The 13,327-nt window shown below is 55.5% G+C and overlaps 3 protein-coding genes across 3 annotated transcripts; all 3 read left to right on the forward strand.

Moving 5' to 3' along the window:
• Nucleotides 1-378: 378 nt before the first annotated feature.
• J3D65DRAFT_307569 (uncharacterized protein) lies at nt 379-1,305 on the forward strand. Its single transcript, XM_066795237.1, has 3 exons — nt 379-597; nt 664-1,022; nt 1,084-1,305. The coding sequence occupies exons 2-3, from the start codon at nt 673-675 to the stop codon at nt 1,184-1,186; spliced, it is 453 nt and encodes a 150-aa protein (XP_066657298.1). The 5' UTR covers nt 379-597; nt 664-672; the 3' UTR covers nt 1,187-1,305.
• On the forward strand, nt 1,306-2,825 carry J3D65DRAFT_306434 (uncharacterized protein). Its single transcript, XM_066795234.1, has 7 exons — nt 1,306-1,324; nt 1,375-1,777; nt 1,845-1,968; nt 2,023-2,133; nt 2,417-2,430; nt 2,488-2,519; nt 2,630-2,825. Exons 2-7 carry the CDS (start codon nt 1,474-1,476, stop codon nt 2,657-2,659), a joined length of 615 nt encoding a protein of 204 aa, XP_066657299.1. The 5' UTR covers nt 1,306-1,324; nt 1,375-1,473; the 3' UTR covers nt 2,660-2,825.
• Nucleotides 2,826-5,509: 2,684 nt separating this feature from the next.
• On the forward strand, nt 5,510-6,696 carry J3D65DRAFT_666689 (uncharacterized protein; the record flags this gene model as incomplete). Its single annotated transcript, XM_066802943.1, has 5 exons — nt 5,510-5,623; nt 5,683-5,855; nt 5,880-6,198; nt 6,530-6,543; nt 6,657-6,696. 5 exons carry the CDS (start codon nt 5,510-5,512, stop codon nt 6,694-6,696), a joined length of 660 nt encoding a protein of 219 aa, XP_066657300.1.
• Nucleotides 6,697-13,327: the final 6,631 nt, after the last annotated feature.

Genomic DNA, 13,327 nt, shown 5'->3' on the forward strand with positions numbered 1-13,327 from the left:
TAAGGCCACTAATTTTGCAGATCGCGAATTCATGCTCAAGTCCGGCATATTAAGACCAGCAAAAACTGCTCCCTCGGCTTAATTGCCTTTGTTCATTCGCCTCATCCTTGTCTCAAATCAGGAGCAGCGTGCACGCTTAGAGAGGTACTTTTCCCCGTCTCATTTACCAATCATGGTGTTGACGAAATCTCTAGAAAGTTGAGCATCTTGCCTCGCGGCCAGGCCCGGGAACACCACGTACATATGCCTCTAGGTATGCTGCTTTGCTCCTCTTTCCAGTAAACGTCTCTGTCCACTTTTGATTTGACATTGGCAACCATTCCGGAGTTATTGACATCACAGCGATCCAGCTAGCCTGTCTTCGCGCAATAGACCCAGAACCATACCGTCTGTGCATCCAAAAAGCTCCATTGCGCTCATCGTCACACTCATCATCGGAGAATGAGCTGTTTATCTTGTCTAGTCCTGTATGCTTTTCCCTTCCTACATGGTACACAACCTACGACGTGCTGACATTGCCCGCATGTAGGTTCGTCCTATTCCTCGGCTCTCTCACACACACCATGCGCAGAAACCCTTTTCTCGCTCCTGCTTAACGTAAGTTTATCTTTTTAAAGCTAGCGTCTCTTCACAATTCCATACCCTGCTCATAACTTGCATCAGGCCGAATTCATGAGACTCCCCATCAGCCCGGTCGTGAGGGACTGCTGCTTGCATCCTCCGCATTTTCAGCTCTTTGTCCGCTCGGGCAACTTTTACTCTCGGCTCGCATGGCACCTCAACCTTTCCACGTCCCGCGGCAGGATTGCGACCTTTTTGCGCACCGCCCTGGATCATCTACATTGGTCAATCCAGCTCGCTGACTGTCTTCATCGCTCACTTCAATCTCCGCGACTCCATGTCGCTGCTTTGGCCGTGGTCATCCACACCGTTTCCAACGCTCGGCGCTTCTCTCAACCCTGTCCCTGTCGCTTTGTTCTACCCGTTCATCATAAGCGCATCTTTGTCCATCATAAGCACAGGTGAGCTTGACTCTGCTTTCCCTGTATTCAATTTGGCAGTATGATGGTAACCTCCTTGCAGAATCGCAATCCCATTCGACTCTTCTCACGTCGGTCCTCCGTCCTCAACGATGCGGCCAAGCCCTAGTCCACCGCCGGGTTGGACTGCACCCACCTCACTGTAGCAACTTGCACGTCAAGTCCCCACAGGGCCCACCGGCGTGGCTCCTGCTTTGCTTGCAGCGCCCAATCCTATCCGACACAGAATCCAAGAGAGCACAAATCTCATCGCAGTGGGATGACCCAAGCTGATCCCGTCTGTTGTGGGTGCCGCTGCTTCCCAGCGTCAGCTCTAGCTCTAACTCCCGCTCAGCACGTTGCCCACGTCGACGCTTCATCTGGGTAGCGTCGCACCAGGCACTTTTTCAATGCAGCCACGGGCAGTGCTCTACTGCACCACACCATAGCAGACATGCTCCTTCTTGGTCCTCCTCCTCTCGCCTGCTCTGGCTCTTTTCGGCCGTCCTCTTTTTCCAACTCATCTTTTGTGGCACAGCTACTGCCATTCACCCAGCAGATGCCAGGGCACCGTCTGTACTCAACTTTGCATTCGACGTCGCTTGCTTTCATTCCTTGTGCCGATGACAGCGACGTGGACCCGACAGTGCGCGCGCGCCTGCATCCAGGTCGCTCAATCTGGTGTTCAATCCTTGGGCTGGTTGTCGCTGACCTTTGCAACATCTGCTCTCGACAACCTTGTCTGCCCGGACCAGTGGGTACGTCAACCACCCTCCTCTCGTCATTCTCCCTGCTCCTCTCACACAATCCCTCTGACCCGATCAGCCATTTGGCTCGCCCCCGCTTCATCTGAGCCACTCTCACAAAGTGCACGCATGAGCCTTGGTGCCACCACGGCTCGCTCGGTCCGTACGGCTGCACAACGTCACTGGGTGCGTGATTCGGAGAAGTAAGCTTTCCCCCTCGTCTCTCTCTCAATGGAATCGGTCTGACAAGTACACAGGTTGGACGCCGTGTTCAAAGTCCGGGCCGCTGAAGGCTTCTCTCAAAACCACCCTTCCACTTGGCCAAACACCTGTTCCGTCCATCTTACTGCTGCTGCCTACAATACTTGGTACGTTATCCATGATTCCTTCCCCTAGCTCCTTCCGCTAGCTTCCGAGTGCAGTTTTCCTTAATCGGATCCGCATTTTTACTCGCCCTGCTTCGTTGCTGCCACCCCCAAAGTCCACGGAGAAGCTTTAATGGCATAAAGGTTTGCTCAGACTAGTGCGTCCCCCATCCCCACTTTTCCTGCCCTCAGGTAGCTCATTGCTAAAGCCTCGTGTCAGATCTACCATCATAATTGCCCCTCCTTCGCTCTCAGAAGTTTTGGGCGAACTTTAATGGTACAACAGCTTATCTCAGCCTAGTGCGTCCTCCCCATTGCCCTTGGGCTCCCAGTTCTAACAAAACTCACCAATTTCAGCACCCTGTCGTGTTCTCACGAGCCCTTCATTGGTTAGTCTACCGCGTCTCTAGATCTCCTTGCTCAGCCCCAGAGTTGCTAAAATACTTTGTCATTCTCAATGATTACTTAGTCTTTCTCGTTGCTAACAGCCTGTCATTAGGTATGCTACACCGTCGGTCTTAATCGTTAAGTTCGATCTATCGTCCCCCGTTCCCCCCATCGGCTCCGAGTTCCGACCAATCCACCGCGGTTGCCGCTACATCTGCTCCCTCCACTGCATTTCCAGTCTCAAATACAACTGTTCTTCGGTCCCCTGGAAGCTTTTCACGGTTGACACACCCAAGAGGTCTGCCCCTCTAGTGAGCGATATCGCCGAGGCAGCCCATGCTGGCTGGATATTGAAGAGTCGTTCCCTACGTAAGGTCCTTAAAAGTGTGGTCCTCCTCGTTACTAACGTCCGTCGCTAGACCTAGGGCTTGACCGTCAGCAGTTCCGACGATTAGCTCTGTGGACTTGGTGATTCACCTGGTCTCTAGCGGACCTGCTGGAAACAGAAGTGATAAGTCTGGCGGGGTAAGTGAACTCCTTTGATGTTGTGTTCCTTTATGTAACCTCCTACAGAGTCGCGAGATGCGCTTGGTCGCACTAATTCTAAGGACACTACCATATTTCCTCTTAGTTCGGTACGTCTCTAGGCTGCCTTCCCTAAAGCTTTTACCCTCTCATTCTCTAAGATCGGTCCCTCAGCGCTAATTTATAGCAGACCACACCCCACATCATGACTTTTACAACTATTGCGGTGGTGCAGCGTGGAGTACGTCCAGCCTCTTATAACTTGGCTTTCTCGCATCTCCCTTTCGCTAAAAAGAGGCCTCTCTAATGCCTTTATCTCTGCGCTGACAGCTCCTTGCAGAATTCCGCCCAGGCTGCGGATGAAATCTGACTCGGTTCGCTGGTAAGTGTCTCTAACTTCCTCCGTCTTTGTCCGTCATTGACACTCTTGAGGTCTGAAATTGTCGCCCGTTGCTGCTCCCGGCCGTTGATGAGCTTGATTGCTCAAATCACTCAAATCGGTAAGTTCTTTGGCGTCTTCCTTGCTATTGCTCCTGCTCTCCCTCCTCCTTTACCTCCTCATCGGAATTCTAGAAGCTGACGCAGTACCAGACACGCCCGCGCATGATTGCCATTCTGGAGGCTACGAATCTGCTTTGAAGGAACAAGTGAAGGATTGACTTGGTATGTCAGCTGGTCTCCTTCCACGCCCTCCAGCCGCTGACACCGCGCCAAGCCGCCCGTGTATGCAGTATTGCTGTCCTACAGGCCACGGATTAGATTCCCTCGCCTCTCCAGCCTACCAGCCAGCAGCACACCGTGCGAGGCCCTTCCACGAATTCATTGTTGCCCTGCAAGGGGTACAGCTTTGATGGGGTAATCAATTCGCTCAATTGGGCACGTCAACAAACCTCCTGCGCCTCTCCGAACTTCCAACTGTCGATGCATCTGCCGCTCGCGCAACGGCAAGGTGGCAATGAGGCCTTTTGCTGGCTGCAATACCACGAAAGAACCAAACTTAACCAGAGGCTGCTGCAGAGCCCCCCGTTGAGTCTCGGAAGTCCCGGGGGGACGCAGACGGTACGTCCAGGCAGCGCTGGCAGCGTGTACTCGGGCGCGCCGCTAAACTCTCGTCCAACGTCAACACGAGCACCAATCCCGTCCCCATCACCGCTACGACACTGCCCTTGACATTTTCAAACGAAGTCGCTTTCTAGGCATCCTGGAGCAAAAATGCCCTCGTCAGCGAGAAGCCGCGGACGCCGCCACGGTAAAGTTCGGCACTCAGAAGACTGGAGGCTGTCAAACTCTTACACGAGAGACATTCCGCGCTGGTTCCTACGTCGCTGCGGACGACGCCCTTTATGCCTCACTCACGCACTGGGGCTCCACGCATACAAAGACGTTTACCGCTCATCGCTCATCGTCCTGGATTTCTTAGTCGGGTAATCTGCTCCTCCAGTCACCAAATTTCTCAAGTGGTCACGGACTGACCATGCTGTAGTCTTGCACACGGACACCACCGAACAAGAGCCACACTCTCATCGCCTTGGCACGAGCAATTGGAAAATGCCCGTCAGGCGCGTCGTCATGAAGTGTAGCGCCCAAACCACAACGAAGACTTTGGTCTAGCGTTTCCTTCTCTCCCCAGGCACGCCTACATTCGCCGTGCGCTCCTACTCGGACGTCACCGCCTTCTTTCGCCCCTCTCGACCGAAAGGGTGCGCAATTCGAGGCCAATGCCAGGAGGATCTTTTTACTGCTCGCCAGCGGTACTGGATGGACGTGGGGAGCAGCCTTCGTCGGCTCAATATGTTTCTTCAACACAGTTGCGCCACCCTGCTTGTTTCCAGCGCGGATTCAACCCACACGTCCTCGTCTTGTCCTTGTCAGTTTCCGCAAAGGCGCCGACGGCACTGGTCTCGCAGGCGCGCCGAAAATTCGCTACTCGGCGATGGAGGGCCCTATCCGCGTCCGCCTTCGAACCGCTTTCTAAGAGATTACGATGCAGGCTGCCCTCGCAACATGGATCTCTGTCAAGGACACCATGTCGCCGACCGGTAGTCACGATCGAGACGCCGAACATGTGCTAGTACGACAACGAACTGTGCATCGTCTGCATGGCCATCAACAAGCTCGGGGTCTACCACTGCGGCGAGCAGGACACGGCGAACTACTGCGCAGAGACGAAGAGTCAAGATGATCGGCATCCATGCGGCATGGCTCCCGCACTGGTCCAGGTACAAGGTCGTCGTCTGCCGGTCGTATGTGTCGAGCGGCAACAACACGAGCGACCCCTCCAGCATCGGCGCCTACCTCTACATCCCGCACAATTAGGCCAGCATCGTGGTCTCGTCGTTGCTGAGGTCAATCGGGTGCACGTTGAGGACCACCGCCAAGTATAACAACAAGGACTCGGCCACATAGACGGATACTACGTAGGTGTCGCAACAGGCTCGCATTCACGCACGAGAAAACGAACTTGATCATGACCAACAACGCGAACATCAAAGGATTCGGGACTGGGTTCGTGTACGGGTCCGAAATCGGCGGCGAGTACCTCAACACGCTCAACAAGCTGCACGAGACGCTGAGCTCGATCGTCAAGTGGGGGGCGACGACAAGATCAAGATGGCCAGGCTGAGCCTGACCCTGGCCAAGAGGACGAACCCGCTCGCAGTCAGGAGCAGGGTCCCGAGCGCGTCCCCAGCCAGCAACATGTTCAACAACTTCGCCGCGCTGCCGACCCCCAGCCCGTTCATGAGGCCGTCTGAGCGCGGGATCTTGCCATCAGCCCAGAAGGCGGCCACGAGCACGGTCCCGGTCGAGAAGAGGTAGATTGTCGCCAACACCGGCAGCGCCGCCAACTTCGTCGTGGGCAGGAACATCGGGTTGAACGCCAAAGAGCCCGCGGGGACGAGCCAGGACTTGGAGCAGATTGAGCACGCCGTCAATCAGGAGGACCAACGACGGCACGTACATCTGCACGCCGGACTCGATGCTCCCGAAGGCGACCCCGGGCGTGTACAAGATCCGGATGGGCTCCCCGAAGGTGGACAACAAGCTGAGCAAGCCCACGATCTACTCCGACGTCGTCTAGTCAGCGCGAACAAGGAGTGGACCAGCATGGACGTGGTCACACTCGGCGTGTTCATCGAGAGCCCAGTGGACCGGGGAGTAGAGAGAGAGAGAGAGAGACCGAGTTTGCGGACTGAGGGAGGGGGTATCCTTGATTGCATTGTGGTGGTGTGGGGGTAGCGCGGGCATGTCGCGGTCGCGGTCGCGCGTTTCAAGGTACGGTCGGGTCGGCCATTCCCGCGGCCTCGTCATACACCAGATGCAACAAGCAGCGATCAAGCCTCACAACGCGTTGAGGAGCGACACTGAGCCAGACTCACTCTGTCGATCTTGTCGTGCGCCGGCCATGGCCATCATCGTCAGAGGAGCTGGAGGACATGGCTGCTGCTGCTGCGGCTGCTTGATGCCTGCGCACGTTGATGCATGTCAGGACCAGCAGCAGCGGTAGGTGGCTTGGCAATGGATGCCGGAAGCGCTCTTCTTCTTCTCTTGTGAGTGAAAAGTTGGGTGGTTGGTTGATATCCCCTCGAGTTCCTGTCTCTCACTGATTCTGCCAGGCGGCCAGACGTCTTTGCCGAGGCTCCGCCGAAACTTTAGACGCGACCTCCGGGCCCTGACACTGCACTTCAACAACAACACCAACACTGACGTCCACGATCCGGCTTCACAATCCATCAACCGCAACGACTCAACGTTTTGTCTCGTCAATTCCGTCATCATACGTTTGCCCAAAGCAGAAGCGCTCGTGCCTGCGCCTACGCCTGCGCCCGCGCCCGCACAAGACCCAGACTCGCCCAACACCCGCTGCTGTGGTCGCATCCAATTCTCCCGTCCAACTCGAGCGACTTGTGGAAAAACGCCGCTGTGCCAAACGACACTGAGCCCAAGGCTTGTCCGAGCCTCCTCCTCCTCCTCCTCCTCCTCCTCCTCCTCCTCCTCCTCCTCCTCCTCCTCCTCCGCCTTGACCCGACAACGGCCACGGCACGACGAACTGGAAAATCATCCTCAAGCCTTCTGAAACGATCAATCAGAAGAGCCGCTGCCTCGACGCCCTCACCAACGACCACAACCTGCCCCCGCCAGAGTTGCACGCCCGCTCCGCACCTATGTGGGCTTTGTGATGGTGGCTTTACCGACGCTGTGCTGCTGGAAAAGGCGACAACAGGAGTTTGGCTGCCGTGTGTGAACAAGACTTGGGCAGAGCCTGCTGCAAGCTGAGCTGAAGCTGAGAAGCCTACCGGGAATCCATAATCGATCCATCTTCCCACTCAAAGCAGCCTGCGCTCCCCTTCCCTCCCGGCACGATCCGTCCCTCAGCCACGTCGCCCAGCACTTCCAACAATGATGGGATAAACAAGGAGGTTCTACTACCGCCGCGCTGCTGGCGATATGACGCCCGACGGGCCTGGATACGGACATTGAGCAGTCAGCACCGACGGCAGGCAAGCAAGCCCAGACGGAGTAGTGGTCTTCGTCGTTGTCGCCTCTGATGCGGCGTCTCTTGCACCACCAGCCCGACCGACTGTTTTTAGACACGGCGCTGTCCCAAAGCTGCTGCGCATGGATGCAAGAAAACGCTCAAGATTCCCACCACGAGTGCGTCGCGCGCATAGGGGAGGACAGACAGACCATCTCATCTTCCTGCCGTGTCAACAACACGGACGGCACGTTTCGCAAGGAGCTCTCGGCCAGGCGTCCGTCTGCCGCGGATCATCTTCTGAACAGTCTCGCCGTCTCGTGCGCCACATTATCTGCAAGCTTCTTCTGGCTCTTCTCGACTTGTGATCTTGGCTTGCAACTCGTCCCTGTTGGAAGCCACCGTCTTCTCCAACCTCGTCCGCAGCTTGTTCGCCTCGTCGCTTATTGCCTACTTCACCGCCGCGCTCGGGAGTTTGGACTGCTTGCTTATAGCCGTCAATGATAAAGTCTCACACGGCCTGGGGTCCCTTAGCTCCAAAGTAGACTACCTACGGACTAGCGCCTCGGCTATCTGACGACCATCGGGATGGAGACGGAGACGGACGGAATGGACGGTATGTACATGTAGCCATTGACTCGGACATTGGATTGGCAGTGCACAGGTCTAACGCGCGAAACCTTTTACCCCTTCTACTGTGATATACTCCTAATCTCAGCACCCGCCACGTAGCGGACAAATTCTTTTCCATTATCTCTTCTGGCCTCTAGAGGCTTTATCTGTTATTAGCCACTACGCCTATCTACGCGCTACATATATCATATGCATGCGTTGATGAGGAGTACCTCACCGGTAGAGACCTTGTTTGGCTCGGACCCTAGAGACTTTTATAAGCTCACTCCACAGCAGCAGGTAGCGCATTTCAACCCAGCGCGACCTTTTCAGTCAGCAGCAGCTGTAACCTCCAACGGCCCTTGGCTCCCTCCAACTGACGCGAACGCGGGCCATCAATCCGGGCCGTCCTCAAACAAGCGAATCTGAGGAAAGCTCATGAGTAAAAGCTAGGACAATGTTATAGAGCGCTGACGGACACTGACATGTAGCGCCTCCTCCGTCGGAAGACCTACTGGCCGACGGTCATGAGCAAAAGCTAGGACAATGTTAGAGAGCGCCGACGGACACTGACATGCTGATTCTAAAGATAGACGACAACGTCTATGATGGATTGATTAAGGGGCCAAGTGTATATACATGTCGAGGCGGACGAGAGCGTTCCTTTAGTGTGCCTGGCCTGGTATATGGTACTATACCTTCCTACCTACCTACCTACCTACCTACCTAGCCACACATACACTACTAGGGGATCCGTGGAGACGTGGACGCGCGTCACCATGCATTTTCCTACACATGTACATATCAACCTACGTACATCCTCTTTCTACCTCCCCCACCGCCACTATACAAATCGTCGACAACGCGGCCTTTGAACTCGACTCGACGCTCCTTGTCTTCTACCGCCGTTACCTAGCGACAGCTCGCAAGCAATAAATGGGTTTCAGGAATGGCAGCAGCGCTTGTCAAAATCTTTGCTCGCCTCAGAAAGCGGATCAAGTCAGACCATCATGAATGGTATTTCTGCTACTGCTGCGCCGCTGCCGCCGCCGTCGCTTCTCGCCAATAATGACACGCGACGGCGCGCAACAAGGCGTAAAACAGCAAAAAGTCTTCAGCGCAACGCCGCCTTTGAACGCCGGCTGTCAACCTACTCACTCCGCATGAGTTACGGCACGGTGAAACCTGGCCGGCCACGAAGAAAAGATGCCTACCTACGGGGGGGGCCAAGCGGGCGAGTAGAAAAGGATTCAAACATTTGAACACGAGGAAAATGAGAACAAGGGAGATAGACAGACGGCCGAAGATGGATGTTGCGGGGTTAGCAGCGAAAGTTCCTTGTTTTTTTTTTTTCTTTCTTCTTCTTTTTCTCTTCTTCCTTTTTCTTTCTCCTCTCCTTTGTACTTGCATCGGAAGTTTGGCTGGTGGCTAAAGCGACGACTAGACGCGGTCATGGCTCTCTCTCCATCTGCCCCTCCTCCTCCTCCCCCTCCTCTTCTTCTTCTTTGTTGAAAGAAGCCAGAAACCCGGACGCGAGCTGGATGGATGGATGGTTGGACTTCACTCTACCCACCTCGCGAGCTATACGATACTCAAAGCTCTCCAAGACTCTCGAGTGTCAGAGAGGGAGGAGGGGGAACAACAATGCTGGGCGAGTCGAGTTTGACAAAGCGCGTAACAAATCAGCCATGCCGACGGGCGCCGACGGCGTGCAACGTCACAACAACACCAGCCAGCGTCCGTGGCAAACGTGCGTGCGTGCTTGAGCAGCCTGCTTAGCCGCCCCGCCCCGCCCTTGATTCGCTCAACACTTGTTAGGAGTGCAGCCAGCCACCGAAGCAGCCGACCAACGAGTCGCACGCCAAACAAGAACGAGCGCTGAGCCCCTGGCTGGCTGGCTGGCATACTACACTGGAGGAAAGCGCAAGAAAGAGGCCCGGGGATGCTGGCTCTCGGTCGCGCTCCTGGACGATCGAGAAAGGACCATGTCATGTCATTGGAACCCTCTAAGATGACGAAAGGATTCTGATGCCATGCCATGCCATACACGGAACAAAATCCGCCATTTGGTTGTCTCGTCACTTCATAGATGAGGCTTCAACATGGTCGCCGTGAGGCAACACGAGGGAAGGGAGGGTCTGTGTTATGGTCCTTCTAAGGCCTGTTGCTGAAGAAGGCCAGACGCGTAGTTGTTGTCGTTGTTCTGTCTACAGTACATAACTGAGCGCGCGCGAGAAGACGCGCCTAACCACTACTGCTCCTGTCGGTCGCAGAAGCAGGCGCCGCAACGCAGCGACCTGAATTCAGCCGGAAGGCAAAGGTGCATGCAGCGCTGCGATTGTGGCTGAAAGGAAAGGGGAAGTCCTGCTCTGCTCGAGTTGGCGGAGGCTGAGGCGGAAGCAGGGACGGGACAAACCGAGCAAAAGCCGGACGGCGTGGTTCAAGGATGCGACCGTAGGTAGTAGAGACTTGAAGTAGATGGCCGTCCGTGGTGGTGAGAGTTCACCGGGAAGCGAGGTTTAAACTGCTTACTTAGGCATCTCCGCCTTGGTTTAAACTAGCCCATCAACGCAATATGCTCCACTTTCGGCCCTCCGCTTCCTCGCCACGCTTCGATAATGGTACAATTTGGTCATCTATCCTTCCTGTACGTAGTACGAGAAAGATGAAGAATATAAAATAAAAACGAGTGTGGAGAATGGAAGAGGAAACCGCTGAAACACAGTTATTACAGCAACAATTTTCTGCCCATTCATCATCTTGTCTCTGAGCCGCCAGCAGGCTCGCTCTTCTTGCGTCGCCCGGGGCGTCGTCAAACTAGATACTGGTTGAGCCACTGAGTGAAATCGTCTTCTGGCTGCGTGTAGTCGCTGCTGTCTGTTGAATTCTGCCAGGAGGAGCTGGTACTGGCGGGACGTGACGAGGCGTACTGGCTGATGAGATCTGAAGCCAGCTCAAGATTCAACGTGTCGATGTTGTGCTGGAAAACGCGCGTTAGCCATGTAATGGAAAAAAAAAAGTAAGCGGGAGAGGAGAGATGCATGCACATACGCGGTTACACAACAAGCGGAGCGCGACATGCGCAGCCTGCACTGCACTGACCATGGCGGCTACTTCCTGGATTTCGCTCGTCGTCGTCGTCGTCGTCGTCGTCGTCGTCGCCGTCGTCGTTATCAACTCGACTGAGGAGGCTCCAGCTCCAGCCGGCCGCGGAGACGTTAGACAGCACTCGGCGAGGAGATTTTGAAACCACCCGTCGTCCGAGTTGGGAGAAGACGAGAGCAATGCCTGCGCGGTACATGCACGTCAGTCGACTTGCAGGACGCCCAGAAAGGCAAGGCACATATGTACGTCAAGATCCACATCCATCGCATCAACGGCTGTTTGCTCAGACCACATGCCCACGGGATCCTCCCAAGCAGGATCGACTTGGAATGATGCCAAGGGAGAAGAAGGCGAAGGCGGCGGCGGCGGCGATGGCGATGACAACGACGAGGACGACATCTGCTGCATCCAACAAACGGGTCAGCCCATGCTTGCAGAACTGCAGTACATACGTACCTTGGCATCCAAGTCCATCTCGTCACTGATCTGTGTGCCCGACTGCCGTGCTCCGTCGCACCCGCTATACACACACATGAGGCCGAGCTCTATGCACGTCATGCAAGGCGAGCGGCCATCGTTGGAGTTGCGGCAGCGCATCTTGCGTCGACGACACCGCGAACAGGCCTGCACTGTTGGTGGTATCCTGGATTGCATGGCTGCACGCATGCAACAGAGGTACTGTATGATCCGGGGAGGGAGCGAGACGGGGCTTCTATTAGGTACACGTACCTGTCTATCCATCATGGCTTACCGCTCCGACCGTCCAAGAGCTGGCTCAATTATCGGCGTCAATCTGTGTCCCTGTCTGACGCTGGTCGGCCTCCGCTGGTCGGCCTCCCGCTTGTAAACTGTCTCGGAGCTCCTACCTGTCGTCTGTGGCATTTATAAAACCCAACACTCTCTCTCCTCCCTATTTTCCATAACACACCATCCATCAATCTACCCACCCACCCATGGCTATCACCTCGGGCGACGCCCTCAATCATGTACGTCTCATCACTTGGTCCTGAATTCTTCCAGGTCGCCCGGCTTACACTGCAAACGGCTTGCTTAAGGTCTGGCGAGGCTCCCTCGGTCACCACATCTTGTTCGGCTCGCAAACGCCCACCTGGACAACTGAAGACCAACGCGTCTTCCTCGTCTATGCGGCCCGGTTCAAGTGGAATGCGGATCTCGCGCCTGGCGACGTCGGCACCAAGGACCTCCAAAAGGATCTCCGCGTCTACACCTCCCACCGTTCGCTAAACACGGCCATTCTCTTGAGTCTAGTGACGGCTGTCAAGTACGTCGTCTTTCACTTCCTCTTCTTCCACAAGTCCGCTGCTCATCAATCAACTCAGGAGTCGCCTCACTGAACTTCAGCGCGACCAGCCTCGGGTCTTCGAGTGGCCACCCTATACCAAAAACTGGTTCCTCAACCCACTGTGGGATGGCGACACGGCCGAACCACCTGCTGGCGTCCTGACGACAAGGGGCATCGAGGTCGACTGCTACCCCGGCACTGGCGACTCGGGAAAGCAGACCATCAACCCGCTGCTCCTCTGGGACACCATGACTGATGATGTCAAGCAGCTCTGCTTTGCCGCCGCTCGCGGCGCCGCGAAGCAGAGCCAGGCCATGCTGTCGGACCAGCCCATCAGTCGCATGGTGTTCCGGCTTTCCTCCACCAACTGAGAACGAAGGGTGTTTGGTCACATTTTGGTTTTTGGTTGAGAGTCGGCGGCTGCGGGCGCAGGACGGACGAAGCGGAGGAGGGTGGGAATTGTCATGTATTGACCTCTATCACTACCATCTACTTATTCTCCTCTTCTTTTCCTCCAGTTTTCAGCCTTCAGGTCATGAGCCCACCCGCGACTGTTTTCTACTCTTCTTGAGCTCTGATGGAGAATTAAGTCGCTTGCGCTCGTCGCCGCTGCTCGCTGCCGTCGGCGTCATCACTTTCACCGTTTTCGACGTCCATGATCATCTGGCCTTGAGAGGCACTCACCATTCCTGACACCGTTCCTGACAATCTTGCTCTCAAACCAATGTCCCTAAATCATTTGCGACAATCGCTGCTCGTCACCGCCGTCGCCGTTGCTTCAGTGCCACCAA

The sequence above is a fragment of the Phyllosticta citribraziliensis genome (assembly GCF_038025025.1).
Source record: "Phyllosticta citribraziliensis strain CPC 17464 chromosome Unknown J3D65scaffold_4, whole genome shotgun sequence".
NCBI lineage: Eukaryota > Fungi > Ascomycota > Dothideomycetes > Botryosphaeriales > Phyllostictaceae > Phyllosticta > Phyllosticta citribraziliensis.